This window comes from Rhinatrema bivittatum, chromosome 7 (genome assembly GCF_901001135.1).
Source record: "Rhinatrema bivittatum chromosome 7, aRhiBiv1.1, whole genome shotgun sequence".
In the NCBI taxonomy this organism is placed as follows: domain Eukaryota; kingdom Metazoa; phylum Chordata; class Amphibia; order Gymnophiona; family Rhinatrematidae; genus Rhinatrema; species Rhinatrema bivittatum.
In genome coordinates this window covers 258,743,043-258,760,031 of record NC_042621.1, presented here as the reverse complement: position 1 = coordinate 258,760,031, position 16,989 = coordinate 258,743,043, and the positions used below count along the sequence as shown (strand labels likewise).

General features: G+C 41.7%; 1 protein-coding gene across 10 annotated transcripts in view; it reads right to left on the bottom strand.

Moving 5' to 3' along the window:
* LOC115095855 (stress-induced-phosphoprotein 1-like) overlaps window positions 1-14,173 on the bottom strand; it is a 157,658-nt gene extending 143,485 nt beyond the window's left edge. For 2 of the 10 annotated variants that reach the window (XR_003857891.1, XM_029610116.1), the window contains exon 1: window positions 13,984-14,173. Coding sequence is in view for 5 of the 10 variants with exons in the window: in XM_029610116.1 (XP_029465976.1) it covers window positions 13,984-14,034 (51 nt within the window). In the remaining 5 variants the exon portion in view is untranslated. The remainder of the gene's footprint in view (window positions 1-13,983) is intronic. The other 8 variants (XM_029610115.1, XM_029610120.1, XM_029610123.1 and 5 more) reach the window with 5 other exon arrangements.
* Between the last annotated feature and the right edge of the window lie 2,816 nt (window positions 14,174-16,989).

Genomic DNA, 16,989 nt, shown 5'->3' with positions numbered 1-16,989 from the left:
CTAGATAGAAGCAATAAGGAGAAGGGAGTTTCTTACCTATCACTGACCTCAATGTTTCCATCCTGAAAGAGGGTATGTAGAGATATCTGTTCACCCTTTTTAGGTCTAAAACTGGGTGAAACGTTCCTTCTTTCTTTGGAACTACGAAGTAAAGCAAATAATATCCCCTTCCTACCTTGGACTTGGGGACTGGTATTACCGCTTCCAGGTGGAGCAGTTTCTCTACTGTTAACTGAATAGCTCCTTTCAATATTTGGGATCTACATGGGAACATTAGGTATTTGTCAGGAAAAGTAGCAGCCAATTTGAGGGCATAGCCCTGCCAAATAATTTCTAGGACCCATATGTCCTTTGTAATATGGGTCCACTTCTCATAAAATCTTGTTAGCTGGCCACTTACTGGGGTTCATTTGGAACCTCAGAGTTCCCACCCATTGGGAGGCTCTCTCTCTCTGCTCCCTTTCTGGTTACCTCAAAATTGGCCTAACTTGGGTCCTTGCCCCTTTGTAGTTATGTCCTCCTAGTTGGCCTATATGGCCTTGAATCTTTGGGGAGATCCTTAAATGGTTCTTGCTACCCCTTCGGCCTCAGCCTTCTGGCAATCTCTGAAGTTTAGAATCTCTCCTAGGTTCTTTACAAGATTTTTCTAGATCTTCCCCAAATAATAAGCGGTCTTTAAAGGGTGGTTTGCTTGAAGGGTGAGTCAGATACCTATTGTCTTAGCCACAGGAACCTCCTGCTGTCTACTTTGCTGTAGCCATTTCATCATTGCTCCAGCTACATATCCACCACATATCAATGCCTGCAAAGATAGGCTGGCCAAGTCAAAGGACCTCTTTAAGAGAGATTCTATCTTACAGTCCTGTGCATCTTTGAACCCCCACCGATCTCACAAAGGAGGTAGACCTAGAACCCCCACTAGTCTGGAATAGTGGCTTGCTGCCACCAGTTGATTCCACCAACTGGGGGGTGGGGAAGGGTCCTAAGTCTACCCCCTTTGTGAGACTCGTGGAATCCAACTATCAGTCCAGACAGTCCTCTTCCACAAGATACAAAAGTGACTGTTGTAGTTCTGGGAGTTTGGTTATCATCAAGCTAGTGGTGACTGTTGCAACAGGTGCATGTGTGGCTTGGCCCATGGGGTAACATCTATGGCAACTATCATTAGTCCCTGCACTTGGAGATAGTCCAATAGTCTCAGTGAATCTAGAGCACAAAACACCCTTACTTGATCTAGTATTTTGGTGACCCTCTTTGATGGCAGAGTCACACATACTTCCCTCATGTCACAAAGGGTGCCTAGAGTTCCAAACTGCTTTTTGCATAAGTCACCACCCAGCACAATCTTTCCAGAAGCCGGACCACTATAGCTGAAACCTAACGGATCTCCTGGGATGTTTTGCTCTAATGAGCCAATTAACCAAGCAGAAATAAACCATTATACCTTGCTTGCGTAGGGATGCTGCTGTGACCACTGAGACCTTGGCGAAGGTTCTCAGGACCATTGCAAGCCCAAAGGATAGGGTCAAAAATTAAAAATGATAATCTAGAATGCAAAAAAAAAAGGAGCTTTTGAAAAGAAGGTTTCATGGGAATGTGAAGATAGGCCTTTGCTAGGTTCAATAACTCCAAAATTCTCTTTTTCTTAGTATTGCCATGACTGAGTGGAGAGTCTTCATTCTAAAATGTGGTACTCTCAGGCACTTGTTGACCTTTTTTAGATCTAGGACAGGTTGAAAGCTGTCATCTTTCTTTGGAACTACAAAATCAATGGAATATGCTCCTTGGCCCCTTTCCTGGAATATGAATGGAACTATCGCTTCAGCCTTTGAAGAGTCACTTTTATTGCCTCTTGATTTGTGTTGTGAAGGAGTAAATCATAAATATATTTGGCACCGAGAAGATAGTCTGGTGCGAACTCACTTGAAATTATATCCAGGACCCATTGGCTCTCCTTAGTCTGTACCCACTCTGCATAATACCATGCTAGACATCCCCTACTGGCAATAATGTTTACCCACTCTGCATAATACCATGCTAGACATCCCCTACTGGCAATAATGTTTACTAGAAATACCGTCAGTCAGATCCACCAGCCTAGCCATAACAAGGAAAAGAGCTTTTTCAGTTTTTGGCCCATCTCTGTGGAACTCAATACCAGACAATATCCGGATGACACCTAACCGAAACGAATTCAAAAAGCTGGTTAAAACTTTTCTATTCAACGATGCATACAATTACAGTACTATCACCTAAATAAATATCCTGAATTATCCATATCCGTTCGACACTTGCTATGAAAGTTTTATTTTATTTTTATGTATGTGAATTATGTTTATGTTATATACTTAAATTTGTTTTATTATGTATGTAAACTTGTAAACCGTCAAGACGGACACGTAAGTGACCCCATGTGCGGTATATAAAAAACTTTTAAATAAATAAATAAATAAATACAGGCCCACCCAATATTATTGTGGGGTACATCGCTCCAGGAGGTTCTGTCCTTGGCCTGACGAAAGAAGTAAAATTTACTCTTACACTCTTACGGTGTGTGCAGTCACTGACCCCAATGTTTTACCCTTGCGTTGGTACCTGAAAAGCTGCCATCTAAGGCTATATATGTTGAATAGGCTTTTATCCTCTAAAAATGTTTAGAGTTTGGCTGCATCCAAGTCCTTTACCAACTTCTCCAAATAGGAGTTACCCTTTAAAGGGGAGTTTACAAGGGCATGACTTAAAAGCTGAGTCCCCCGTCCAGCTACAAAGCCAGAAGAACCTCCTAGTTACAACCCCAGAGGCGACCAATCTAGAGGTCAACCTAATTAGGTCATACATTTTGTCCACAAATAAAAGGCCACCACCAACTCCAGTGAGCAATTTCCTGATTCTCAAGCAATTGCTGAATCTAGCACATAACTATTCAAGCCACATAGCCCCCACAGATTGAGAATTGGATCTTTTATAAATATATCGAAAAGCACCGGTCCAAGTACAGATCCCTGAGGCACTTCACTGTTTACCTTTTTCCACTGAGAAAATTGACCATCTAATCCTACTCTGTTTCCTGTCTTTTAACCAGCTTGTAACCCACGAAAGGACATCGCCTCCTATCCCATGACTTTATCAAACACCTTCTGAAAATTCAAATACACTACATCTACTGGTTCACCTTTAGCCACATGTTTATTGTTTTTTTTACAATAATTGGGTTTTTTTAATGAGTTTTTTTTACATGTTTTTAACTGTTAACTGGCACATTTGTTCCTTGTACCGCCCTAGAGCGAAATTGAAGTTTCATTGTTAACCGATATGATTTGTATTTTTACAGGAATGTCGGGATAGAAAAAATCAAAATAAATAAATACATACATTTATTAACTCCTTCAAAAAAATGAAGCAGATTTGTTAGGCAAGACATGGGTAAATCCATGTTGACTGTGTTCTATTAAACCATGTCTTTCTATATGCTCTACGATTTTGATCTTTAGAATAGTTTCCACTATTTATCCTGGCACTGAATTCAGGCTCACTGGTCTATAGTTACCTGGATCACCCCCTGGAGCCCTTTTTAAATATTGGTGTTACATTAGCCACCCTCCAGTCTTCAGGTACAAAGGATGATTTTAATGATAGGTTACAAATTTTAACTAATAGATCAGAAATTTCATTTTTTAGTTCTCTAGTACCTTAGGATCCATACCATCTGGTCCAGGTGATTTGCTACTCTTTAGTTTGTCAATCTGGTCTACTACATCTTCCAGGTTCACAGTGATTTGGTTCAGTTCATCTGACTCATCACCCTTGAAAACCATCTCCAGAACTGGTATCTCCCCAACATCCTCATTAGTAAACACAAAAGCAAAATTTTCATATAGTCTTTCTGCAATGGCCTTATTTTCCCTAAGAGTCCCTTTAACCCCTCAGTCATCTAACGGTCCAACCAACTCCCTCACAGGTTTCTTGCTTCAAATATATTTTTTAAAGTTTTTATTATGAGTTTTTGCCTCTACGTCCAACTTCATTTCAAATTCTCTCTTAGCCTGCCTTATCAATGTTTTACACTTAACTTGACAATGCTTATGCTTTTCCTTTTTTCTTCAGATGGATCCTTCTTCAAACTTTTGAAGGTTGTTTTTTTGGTTAAAATAGCCTCTTTCACCTCACCTTTTAGCCATGCCTGTAATTGTTTTGCCTTCCTCCCTCCTTTCTTAACGCGTGGACTGCACTTCTAAGATTGTATTTTTATACAGTGTCCACGCTGCATGAGACAGAGAGTACTGGCAAGGGCCTACGGCCACGCCAAAAGTGAGGTCATGAAAAAGGGGTGTGCCCTCTGTCTCTGGCAGCTGAGAAACAAGGAAGTCCTGAATGTAGCAGGAGGAAAAGGAAATTGCCCTTTTTAATATGAGTCAAATAACCGCTTTCTTTAAGCAACTAGGAAAAGAATCTTCAGATAAGGAAAGATTAAAAATACTTGGTGATCAGTGTAAAAACCAAAAAGGGGCAGAATAAGTTTTTAAACTGCACAACACTATACACGCTCCACTGTGGAAACATCCTGAAATTCTCCCCATCATGTCAGTGGGGCAACACTCAAAGCAGAGAAACCCTCAATGTCAGCAACCTTGCTTTCGTTTTATAAATTATTAAATTGTTTCTATACAATATCTAGAAGTTATCCAATTTAAAAGCCAGACCTTAGCAAGGAGAGCCAACCTCAAGACAGATATGCCTCACAGCAAGATTTTTTATTAAAAATTAATATTACTCCAAGTATTCTACCCTTCCTCACTGGATGGTAAAAAGAATATCCTTCAGGACAAAGGAAATCCAAAGATACCAGATCAGCATCTGTGTACCAGGTTTCTATTTTAAAAAAAACAAAAAAAACCCACAGCACATCAAGGTTATAATCAGTTGAAGATAAAACCATATCACTTTTTTTTTTTTTTTTTTACAGAACAGATATTAACATATGCTGCAGCTAAAGCAGACATCTCATTAGCATGTCTCCTGGGATTCTCTCGCACCAGTGCTGTCAACGCTACTGGTCGAATCCAGCTACATGTCCTATCAAGACCCACGCAAGAATGCTTCTACCATCAGTAACTCTCCGATACGTTCTAACAGACCTTGTCAGTGCTAAATTTGATAGGACACCACAGTGATCCCCTGCAGCAGCAGCACCACTTTAAGACATTTTTTAGCTCAATGACACCCCGGATTTAGAGGTCCCCAACTCGCAGACATTTTGTGGCAAACAAATTTATAGTTACATGACACATCTAGTTACCCAGAAAAAAAAAAAAAAAACCCAACTTCATCCCTCACCTGGCTGTTTCAATTTTGATCTTCTCAGCCATCTCCTCCCCTCTTTCTTGCCAAATAGAAAAATCTCATCCCTCCACTTGCAATGCTCTTCTCCTTGCAAAACAGGGGCAGTTTTGGCACCCCGCTGCTCCTGCGGGACAGCAAAACAAGCAGCTTTGTGTTTAAGCCCCGCAGGGGCGATTTAAAGGCGCGCTGGGAGTTATAGCTCGCCGCTGCTCCCAGTCAGCCGGCTTACGGCCCTCAGGAAGGCAGTCACACTGACTGCTAAACTGGCTCTGTTTTGCATTATTCAACTCGCCCACATTTCCGTTAAAGCTTCGTTCTTCTCTCAGTCTTCGGATTTGGGTCTGCTTGAGAAGTTTGGGGGATTTTTTTTTTCCCCTGGAACAGTCAATGGGGCTTACGGGTGCACAGAGCACACAAAGCAGAGGATTTTGATGCTTTGCCATAAGTACATTTTAAGCCAATTTCCACTGCAGAATAATCAGCTACCTCTCAATGTCCACAAATACTAAAGGCAAACAGCTATCCCAAGTTATACACATAAACCTACTCCCCTCCAAGCTTGGCTATCTACTTTAATCACTCAGGTCTGATCTATAGGAAAAGGAAGGAAATGGCTCTGAAACACAGAACAGGATTTATTTTATTTATTTAGAGCTTTTCTATACCGATGTTCATAAAACGTATCACATCGGTTTACATAGAACTTGGGTTACTTAGCCCAGAAGCAGAAAGCAAAGTTACAATAAAGCTAAGAAGTGGAAGGAGACAGAGATAGGTAGAGATAAGAGGGGTACCAGAGAGGGTTTGGGGTGAAAGGGTATGATGGTTTCATTATACAGACGAATTTATACAGTGACTGTAAAAAACAAAACAAAAAGGGTTATATACAACAGGTTAAAAATACAGAGGATTATATGAAAGGAACATATAAATATATATATACAGTGGTTATGTGGCAGAGGGTGCTAAACAGCGTCATCTACAATTCAGAGGAGAGGAGAAAAAAAGGGGGGGTTGAGGGAGGGAGGCAGGGGGAAATACTGGGGGAGGGGGAGAGGAGGAAGATGCTTCCTCTTAAGATCTGTGGCTGAGAAGAGGCTATGTGAAGGCTTATTTAAACAGGCAGGTTTTTAGTTTGGTTTTTTTTAAAAGGCTTGAGTACAGTGTTCTAGACACAGGTCGGGGGGCATGGAGTTCCATAAGGATAGTAGATAAGCCCCATCAGACCCACTCAGTCTGCCCAGTTTCATACGTGATGCATTGCCATAGATCCCAGAGACTACTAGTGTACGTTGTAGTTTATATCCCATAACTATATATAAAATGTCAAGTGCTTAGAACAGAAACCAATAGCCTGCATCTGCATATAGGAGATAGCCCAGATTACTATTAAAGGAGCTGTGTTCTGTTTGAACCAAGAAATATGGAGTCAGAGCAAAACAATATGGACACTGCCAAGACTAGAACTGCTATTGCGCAATAAGCAGGATATTGTTCTGCACAACTGAAATGTGTTGATGTACCTAAACATGAAGAGGCCGATATTCAGCACCACTTAGCCGGATAAGATCAGACTTATCTGGCTAAGTGGCGCATTTTAAATATTCGGCCGTGCATTTATCCTGCTAAGTGATGGGAGGGGAATGGGAGTAACAGGGAGGAGTTAAATAAGTCAGATAAGTTATCTGGCTAACGCTGTTATTCAGAGTTAGCTGCATACACTCAGTGGTGCGGCTGGGCCACGAATATATAGGCTAAATTAGCTGGATACGTTTATCGGGCTAACTTGCCGAGCCGCAGAGTGGCTGAATATGGACCTTGAAATACTTGTAGCTTCTATAGCCTCGACAGACATATCTAACCAAGAAACACATTCTGATAAACAAGGTGTGTCTCCACCAGCACCCAATCCATGCCACGTCAGCTATGCTGTGGATCTGCCTGTTAAGAAGAACTTATAATTCACCAGTTCTATACCAGTGGACCATGATATGTCCAATCACACTGTCTACTTTTTGATCTCATGCATTTACATGGAGAAGCTATGGCCAATGGAAGCCTTAAAAAGGGGCTTATGACAAAGGACTGGGAGTCCGTCTGCAATTTCTCTTGGCATGTCGTCTCCAGACCAATATGTGACTCTTCTCAACTATATGGATGTCATGAACCTACCTCCTGCCAAAATCACTGCTGTTGCTTGGCTGTCTGCACGCTAACAATCCAGAGAACAGACAGTTGGACCCCCTTCCAGGAGAGACTGCTCAGACATCTAAACACTCCTGTATGACAGACATAGGGCCAGGCTAGCTTAATCTTTTACAGCAATGAATCTGTAAAGTGCAAGTTGAGATTTAAGTTGAAATAAGATGTTTTGAGACTTTCGAACCTACAACTCTTTCTATATGTAATGTAATTTATAACTGTTGAGAGCTATGTCCTCCCAGAATTAAACTCTAATGCACCAAGATAACGTTGAAAAGGTCTTGCCATCTGATAAACCAGATTGTTAATTCTGAGATTTATTTAAAATATATAATTACTCATCCCTCCTTAGTTTGGAGCAGGGTACATAAGTACTTTAAAAAAAAAAATCTGTGGGCCATATTCCTCCACATCATACTTCTTTTTTTAAAAACAGATTTAATCCTCCTGCTCCGACCATGGTCATAAGACTTCCATCACCCCAAAGGAGGTGAGGTGGCAGGACTTTAACCCCTCTTACTATACAAATTTCTCAAACTCAACGAAAAGGCTGAGAAAGGACATTTCAGCTCATGGCTCAGATCTTACTCTTCGACTTTAGCCAAAAAGAGGCTGAGGCGAGATCAAATATTGCACACATTTCTCCATGCGAAAGTGACACTACTTCAGGCAGATATATCTACACAGGTTCAGCAGAAAGTTTTACCCCTCCCTCTCATCTCCCTGCCCCCACACCCTCCCTTACTCCCCCCATGATCCCCATTCCCACATTGATCAGCAGTGGCAGTCATCTACCTCATCTGCTGAACAGTTCAACTGCTGCTCTGAGCGGTTCAAAGCAGCAGTGAGGCCCAGAGCTGCAAACATGGAGATGGCTGCTGCCAAACAGCTGCTGCCTGTCCAACCTGGACCCAGACCTCATGCAGTGATTCATGCAGATTTTGGCTGGGCTGTGGCCCCTGTGACCCACCCTATTCCAATGTCTATGGTCTTGTCAACAAAAGGATCTTATGATACCTCAGAGTCAGTACATTTGTACGCCTCAGCTTCTAGTCTGCAAAAATTCAGGGGTGTGCAAGCAATTATTCACAGGATGAAGTCTTAGTGCAGAGCAGAATATCCTTTGAACTGGTATGGATACCTTTACTAACAGAAACTCTGCTGCAGGCTGACTATCCTCACACAACTGGCCATTTATATCATTCAGAAGTTTTGCAAAGCAGACTGTGAAAGGCATCTCTTTCAAGCCTTATCAACCAGCAGGTCTGCTCTTTGTTGACTCCAGCTGTTTTCTGTCAGTCACTTGTTTCCTGCAGCACTTCACCCAACCACCACACAGATGGGAAACCCCACTTGCAGTCAGTCCCTACATTTTACCTCCACTATTTGACAAACATTGAAAGCCTACCTCAAACCAGTCACAGGCTGTGAACTTTCAGAATTGCCATGTGTGTTTCTAATGCAGTGTTTCCCAACTCTCTCCTGGAGGCACACCTAACCAGTTGGGTTTTCAGGATATCAGCAGCCTCCCCCAACCTCCAAATCATCAGTTACATCTCCCCCTCCCAAGCTTGCACCTGATCACATTTTTCACATGTAAACGCTTCATCCATTTCACGCATACTACAGAAAACCAAAGTCTCTTCATCCCCTTTCAATCCTTGTTCTGGTCAACTGCTAAAAGCTTTAGGTGACCTTGCAAGCCCATTCGCTTAAGAAAACCTCTATCCACCCTATCCCGAAGAAAAACGAGAACGTTACAAATGTTGCCAATCTCTGCCCCATTGCATCTCTTACTTCTCTGGCAAAAATTCTTGACTCTGTAGTCCATCAATTCTCTATCAGAAAATGCTCTCCTTCACGCAAATCAACATGGATTTCGCAAAGGCTATAGCACAGAGACATTATTACTTTCCTCTTTTGACAGCTTAATACAAGGTTTTCATGCCAACACAGACTATATCCTAGAGCTTTTATACATCTCAGCTGCCTTTGACACTCTAGACCAGTGATGGTGAACTCCAGTCCTCGAGTGCCACAAACAGGCCAGGTTTTCAGGATATCCACAATGAATATGCACGAGATAAATTTGCATACAATGGTGTGCATATTTGTGGCACTCGAGGACAGGAGTTCACCATCCCTGCTCTAGACCATCAAATCCTCCTCCATCAAATGCAGTCCATTGGCTTGAAGGACACCATTTTAAACTGGTTTCGTACATACCTGTCGAACCATCCACATCAGATTAATATTGGTCCCCATTCATCTAAATGGTATTCTCCACATTCTGATGTGCCTCAAGGTTCATCATAGCAACATAGAAATGATGGCAGAAAAAGACCAAACGGCCCATCCAGTCTGCCCAGCAAGCTCCCACACTTATTTTCCCATACGTATCTGTTTCACCGACCACCAAGTTCAGGGCCCTTGTTGGTAACTGATTCGAATTTCCTGCCACCCCCTGGCGTTGATGCAGAGAGTAATGTTGGAGTTGCATCAAAGGTGAGCATAAGGCTTATGGTTAAGGGTTGTAACCGCCGCATCAAGCAAGCTACCCCGGTGCTTGTTTACCCAGACTACACAGATCAATACCTTGTTGGACGTTGTCTGAATGTAAATCCTCTTTTCCACTTTTCCCTCTGCCGTTGAAGCAGAGAGCAACGCTGTATATCACTTTCCGCCATTCTATTTAATATCTATCTAATACCACCTCCTTAACAGACTTTGTATTCAATTTAAAATCTATGCCGATAACATTCAGTTTTTGTATCTTATTCTACATCTTTCTACTGTATGTCTATATATTAAAATCATTAACATATGGCTATCCCATAATCGCCTCAAATTAAATACATCAAAAACAGAAATCCTTCACCTCTCAACCATACCACATTCTGCTTGCAGTCCCCCTTTCTCATCTACTTCTAGATGACTTACATATTCCAATTGTATCCAAAGCCTGAAACCTTGGTTAATTTTAGACTCAAGCCTATTTATGCCTCACCATATCTCTACTACGGTTAAAAAATCCTTTTTCAAACTTCACTTTTTAAAAACACTTTCGTCCTTTACTATTTGCTAACAAATTTGCACTTTTCTACAAACTCTCATTCTTACTGGTATAGATTACGGAAATGCCCTTTAACTCTACCTACATGATAATGCACTTCGCCCTTTACAACTAGTACAAAAAATGGCTGCTTGCATTCTAACTGGCTCATTAAGAAGAGAACACATAACTTCGATTTTACAATCATTACATTGGCTACCAGTTCACTACAGAATACAATTTAAAGTTTTATCCATTATACAAAACCTGATTTACAAAGACACCTCTACCTGGCTCTGTTTGCTCCTCCATATCTATCAACCAAATAGACAGTTACGTTCTTTACTCAAAAATATTCTTGAAATACCATCAGTTCAATTGGCTAGACTCAACATCAAACGAAGACGCACCTTTTAAGTTGCAGGCCCCTCGCTCTGGAACTCTATCCCAGACCACCTAAGCAAGTTTCATCGCACAATGAATTCAAAAACGACTTAAAAACATATCTGTTCTCAAAGGTTTTTGGATCGCTCTCTGTTGCTCGGTAGATAGTTTTTCATCATAACATTTTCCTTGCTCTTTACTAGACTACTGACTATGATTATGTTTTATTTTTATATTATTGGCTATGGTACACGTTTTTATGTTATTTTAATTACGTGTATTGATAGGATGTAAACCGTTAGACCAACATTTGTTGTAAAAGCGGTATATAAACCGCTTAAATAAATAAATATCCAAAGTGAATATGCATGACAATTTGCAAACATTGGAGACATGGTGTACACAGATTTATCTCGTGCATATTCACTGGGGCAATCCTGTAAATCCAACTGGCTATGTGCCTCATGGAGAGGGTTGGGAAAACACTGTTCTAATGTCCTACTGCAAAAATCAAACAGCAGCAGCAAAACTACACGTAAATTAGTACAGAAGAGATATTGGAATGTCCTCCCAATGTTGATGGTGGAAACAAAACAGTCACAGAATTTAAGATAACATGGGGTAAGGACAAAAGAAGGGAGAGGAGATCCCAAGATCAACTAGGGTCTGTGGCACTTCATCAAGAATGAGATTGGGTAGTACAAGCCTCATCTGCCATCATAAGCTATGTTTCTATGATAAGCAGAAAGCTTTTTTCCACCACTCCAACTTTCATCTACTATCAAATAATAAGAGATGGGAGGTGAAGATGCTGATTTTTTTTGTTTGATGAAATGTTTTGTTGTAGATGCTTATAATTGTAAGCTGTTATTGATGAATTTTTATTGTGTTGCACTTTCTTGCTGCTGCAACAGGTGGACTACCAAATTTGTATAAATAAATAAATGAATAGTATGACCTACGGCTAGCAACTTGGCAGATGGCAAAAACTGGAGGAGAGGACAAGCTCAACCAAGAAAGAAGTCTAGAGGTCTTAATGATCACTTTTGAGTTTACAGGCATGGCCCATGCAGGGTGAAGGCACCAAGACAAATGCACGCCTCTGAAGCTAATGGCAGAAGGAATCCCTTGACCTCCGTTTAATTCTTTAGATTTTCTTATACATTGCTATGTCAGGCAGTGTGAGACTCCTAGAGAGACTGGGAGAAAAGTTTCCAGTCCTAATTCATGAACAAATTCCTTAGTTACTGTCTGCTTTTTTTAAATTTTTTTATTTGTAACCCACTTTGAACCATGTAAAGGCAGGGAATACATCTTTTAAAATAAACACATGTTATTAATTCAACAAAATGAGCTGTCAGTATACTTTTTTTTTTTTACTAAACAGGTATTTATTTAGACTTATGTACTGTTTATACTTCAAAGAGCAATTAAAGCTGTGTACATCCAATCCAAAAATGCATGTCTTGAACGTGTACAAAAATGAGCTGCTCTAGATCGAAATTCATCTCCATAACCCCCAAAACGGTAAATGCATTATACAGCTTCTCATACCAAGCCAGTCGTTCTCGCAATAGGGCTGAGGTCATTAGAATCCTCTGTTGTTTAATAGCCAGCTCAGAACAATAAAAAAGCACAAATGTTCTTTCACTTTCACTGCCTTATAGTGCTTGAAAACAAACAAGGCTTAGGGTGAGATTCATTCCAATTCCCACTTCAGTTCAGTTCATGCTAGATCTTATGCCTACCAATGATGTCCTCCAGCATAAATCAATATATAAATATACCTTCCAAATAAATTCCATCCACCCTATACGTGAGGTTAAATTTGCACCTCGCTGCGTTCAGTATTCCCTTTTCAGAAGGTATGAAATATTATCGCCACTGTCACTTTATGCGATCCCGATTTCCACTCCCTTACAAATACCATTCCAACACCTCTTCCTCCCAGTAATCTTAGAAAATCTATTCACCACACGTGTCACTCCAATTTCTTCACCTACCCAGAATACAATGACATAAAGATTAAGAAACAGGTTGTAGATGATACCTTTTTACTGAACTAAAATTAATTTGGAACATTATCCAGCTTTGAGAAAATAACACGGAGATTGTAATCCAACCTATGATTTAATTGCACATTCAAACCTTGTTATCCCTACTTTAGGTCATTCTGGACTGGCCTGATATAAAGAAAGCAAAGCTATGCAAAGCAAGCCATCACTTTCAGATTGTTTGTTGTTCTTGTTGGCATGGTAAAGTAGCCTAGTGGTTAGAGCAGTGGGCTGGAAAAAAGGGAAAATCCGGGTTCAAATCGCCCTGTGACCTTAGGGAAGTAATTTTATCCCCATTGCCTCAGGTACAAACGGATTGTGAGCCCACTGGGAACAGAGAAATAACTATAGTAACCTAATGCAATCCCCTTTGAAGCGCCAAAAGTTGGAATATAAATATTGTTCACATATTCACGTAAACTAAGTCAACCAAATTATATCTATTATGAGCATCATGATAATTTCTCTCCCCCCCCCTCAGTATGAGTGACACTGGATTCTTCCTCTTCGCTCGGATTTCTAGGTATTCAAGTAGACTAACATAGCAATCACACTCTTGTTCTCCCTAACTATGACACTGATTTCCCTCTCCCCCCATCATCGTGGTTCCCTTTGATTTCTCTTTTTCCCCATTAATTCTGTTACTTCCCTCTCCCTCCATCATTGTGATTCTCTCGGACTTTATTTCCCCCCCCCCAGGATTTTATTTTTTTTTTTTTTATTCTTTTTGATGCTCCTCATCCCTGGTCACCGTGATTCACACTCATCTCCCCATGCATATTAGCTCATGCTCAGGGATCTTCGTTCAAGATCTGGCCCCGCTTCAGCTATACACAGCCACTCTTCCCGATGCATCCGATCGTGCTTGCACGGCCTCAGCTTCCCGTTCGCCCTGCGGCGGGAAGCTGCTCCAGGAACCCGGCTTTACTCCGGGCGGTGGCGAGAGCTCACCTGCGGCCTGCGCTCGAAGCAGGCGATAAAATACCCCACGGTAAGCTTCATCCGGCCGGCAGCATTTCCCTCCTCTTCAAACGGTGCGCCCACGCGCGCACCCTCCGTGCCGGTCTCCCGCGCTGCCCCTGGCCCGGTGCCCGAGAAGCGAGGACGAGCCCCGAAGCCCCGCCCACAGCACGTACAATTCGTACCACTACCTGGGGGGATGGGGAGGCAGTGCGCATGCTCCTGGAACATTGGGCAGTGGGCGGAGCCACGCGTCACCATAGCGACATGAGGCGGGAAAGGCCTAAAATAATGAATCGTGCGAAACGCTGTGCGAAATATTTTGTGTTGTCCTTTTTAGAATTGCTAAGAGTCAGGTCGAGATTATATTTTGCTGCTCATTTTAAGTCTCAGGGTAGGGATCCATACGTGTTGGAACAATGTTTTGGTGTGGGTTTCCATTAGACAGGGACCGAAAACAGTTTTTTGCAAACACACTACAAAAATTGACTTAATATTAGATACCTGGAGTCTTCACAGATTTTCTTAGCATTCAGATAGGTGGATTCACATCAGTGAGTTATATACCTCTACCAGCAGATGGAGACGGAGCAAAGCTGATGACATGCTCTGACATCAACCCGCCAATATTCTCTGTTTCTAGCAGATTGTGAACATGCTTCTCCCTATCTGGGATTGCGTTAAAAAAATTTTTGTAGAAGGAGAAAAGAAGTTTATTGCCCCACTCTCCTGTGGTGATACCTTATGGTCTCTTCCTCAGTCGAGTTTCCTTAAGTGATATCTTCAGATCCTTCACTCAGATGAGTGCCTTGATCCGGTAGCTGGTTTCTGCCGGCTTGGATTTAGCGGTAAAAAAAAAAAAAAGCTGAAAGGCAAGTGGGTGCAGGAAGCCGAGTGTGGCGGTGAAGGTCTATGCGCTCTCCCCTCGCAGCCGGAGATTGACTCTGTACTTGGGCGGGACAGGCTGAGCTCAGGTAAAGAGTAATTTAAAAAAAAAAAAAGGTAAGGGGAGAGTTAATTTTAGGGATTCCTCTCTCTGGTTTCCATGCTGTGCGTGCTGATTCGATGTCCATACTCAGCAGATGCTACATAAAGTCTCCTACACGTGGAAGAAATCTCGTTTCTTATACCGGAGAGGTCCATTTAAAATCATTAAAAACACATTTTTTCCAAATAGCATTCAATTCTCCTTCACAATCAATTCAACATTATTCCACAACCCAGTATCTTTCCCAACCTCCATAACTTTATTTCATTTTTTCCTTTATTTCAAACCCTCCCTCCCTCCTCCCTCCCCCATCCCCTTTTTATCCTTCCTAACTACAGTATGAACTGTGGCCCAGCTCCATTATTCAGTTATTTCTTTTATTAATATTTTATTTTTACCTTTAAGGTATATACCAGTTTTTGTATTTTTATTATTATTTTAAACCCGTTTTATTTGTTTTATTTTATTGTAAACCGTTTTGACAAAATACCCTGTTTTGAAAAGCGGTATATAAATACTTTTAAATAAATAAATAAATAAATTCACCCTATCATCTTGGGCTTACCCTGGCTGCAGAAATATTCCCCAGTTATACACTGGGATACTCTTCAGATTGCATCCTGGGGTCCGCCTTGTTTTGACTCCTGCCTGACAGGTATCCATCGTCCCAGTGTGCCTCTCCTGACCACGCCCATGGCATTTCTGCCACAGTACCAAGATTTCAAAGACGTCTTCTCTAAGGAGAAAGCGGAACTCCTTCCGGAACACTGGCCCTTTGACTATGCCATAAACCTGATTCCAGGCACTTCGCCTTCTAGGAGACGGGTCTACCCCTTGTCACTACCAGAAACTCGGGCCATGTTGGCATACATTCAGGAGAATTTGGAAGGAGACTTCATTCGGCCCTCTAATTCCCCTGCCTGGGCCGGGTTCTTCTTTGTGGCCAAGAAGGATGGGTCACTCCGACCCTGCAGCTTGTTCCTGGCTTCTGACTTCGGCTTGTTCCTGGCTTCTGACTCCGGCTTTTGTCCACTGGTTCCTGACTCCGGCTTTCATCCAGGAGGCCTCGCCTAAGTCCAAGCGGCTCGAGTCCTCATGAGCGCCTCCTGGGAGGACCTCGGGCTTCCAGTGGTGAAGATCCCTCCGGTCTCCTGCCCTGTGCCACCTCCCTGCTTCGACATCCACTGTGGGTTTTCCGACGGTGAGTCTTCATCTGTCCCAGCCGGCTCAAGGGTCCATGAATCCAACAATAGGTCAATTTTTGTTTTTATCATCTCATTGGATACCAATTTACATTAATGCTGTTAACACTAATTTCCTTTTTTTCCAGGTATCAATTCAGACTGACTTAAATAGCAGTTAAGTAATCAACTTTCAAAATACTTTGATCCCCATACACTTTTATCAACCCTATTCCTTTTATCTTCCAGGAATCTCAGAATGTAGTGCACAGTATCAGAGAAGTAAAACCTTTTCAAAACTTAGTAGAAGTTATTGTCCATAAATTCTGATTGTTTTCCCTGAAATTTGTCTTTTCTTTATGTCGTTCAGATGAATCAATACAGGATTCTCCAAATAGTAAGTGGGCGCTGGTATCTTAGTGGTCCAAAATGTATACTAGAGCTCTGGATTTGAGATTGAATAGTTGAGTGCTCCAACGTGTGGGTGGATTTGTGAGCTCATTATTTTCAGGTAGTCTGAAGCAGGTGGTATTAGTCTTCTCAGAAGCATTGGACTGGATGTGGCTAGGCTACACTCTCGTGATAGCCATTCTCTGGCTGCTTGACTCTTGCCTCTGAAGATCAGTGGAGTGACCTGTCTCTCTATTTTCAAAAAAAATCAATAAAAGAAACCTCTCTATGCACTTGCATCCTTCCAAAAATCCAGATAAAGAGCATCTAGTTTCCTTAGTGAAAACTGTATTCCAGAATGTTCCCCAGATCTGTCCAATTGCATCCCCTACCAGTTGATGGAGACAGAGCAGGAAAGCTTTACCGAGACTTACTGTT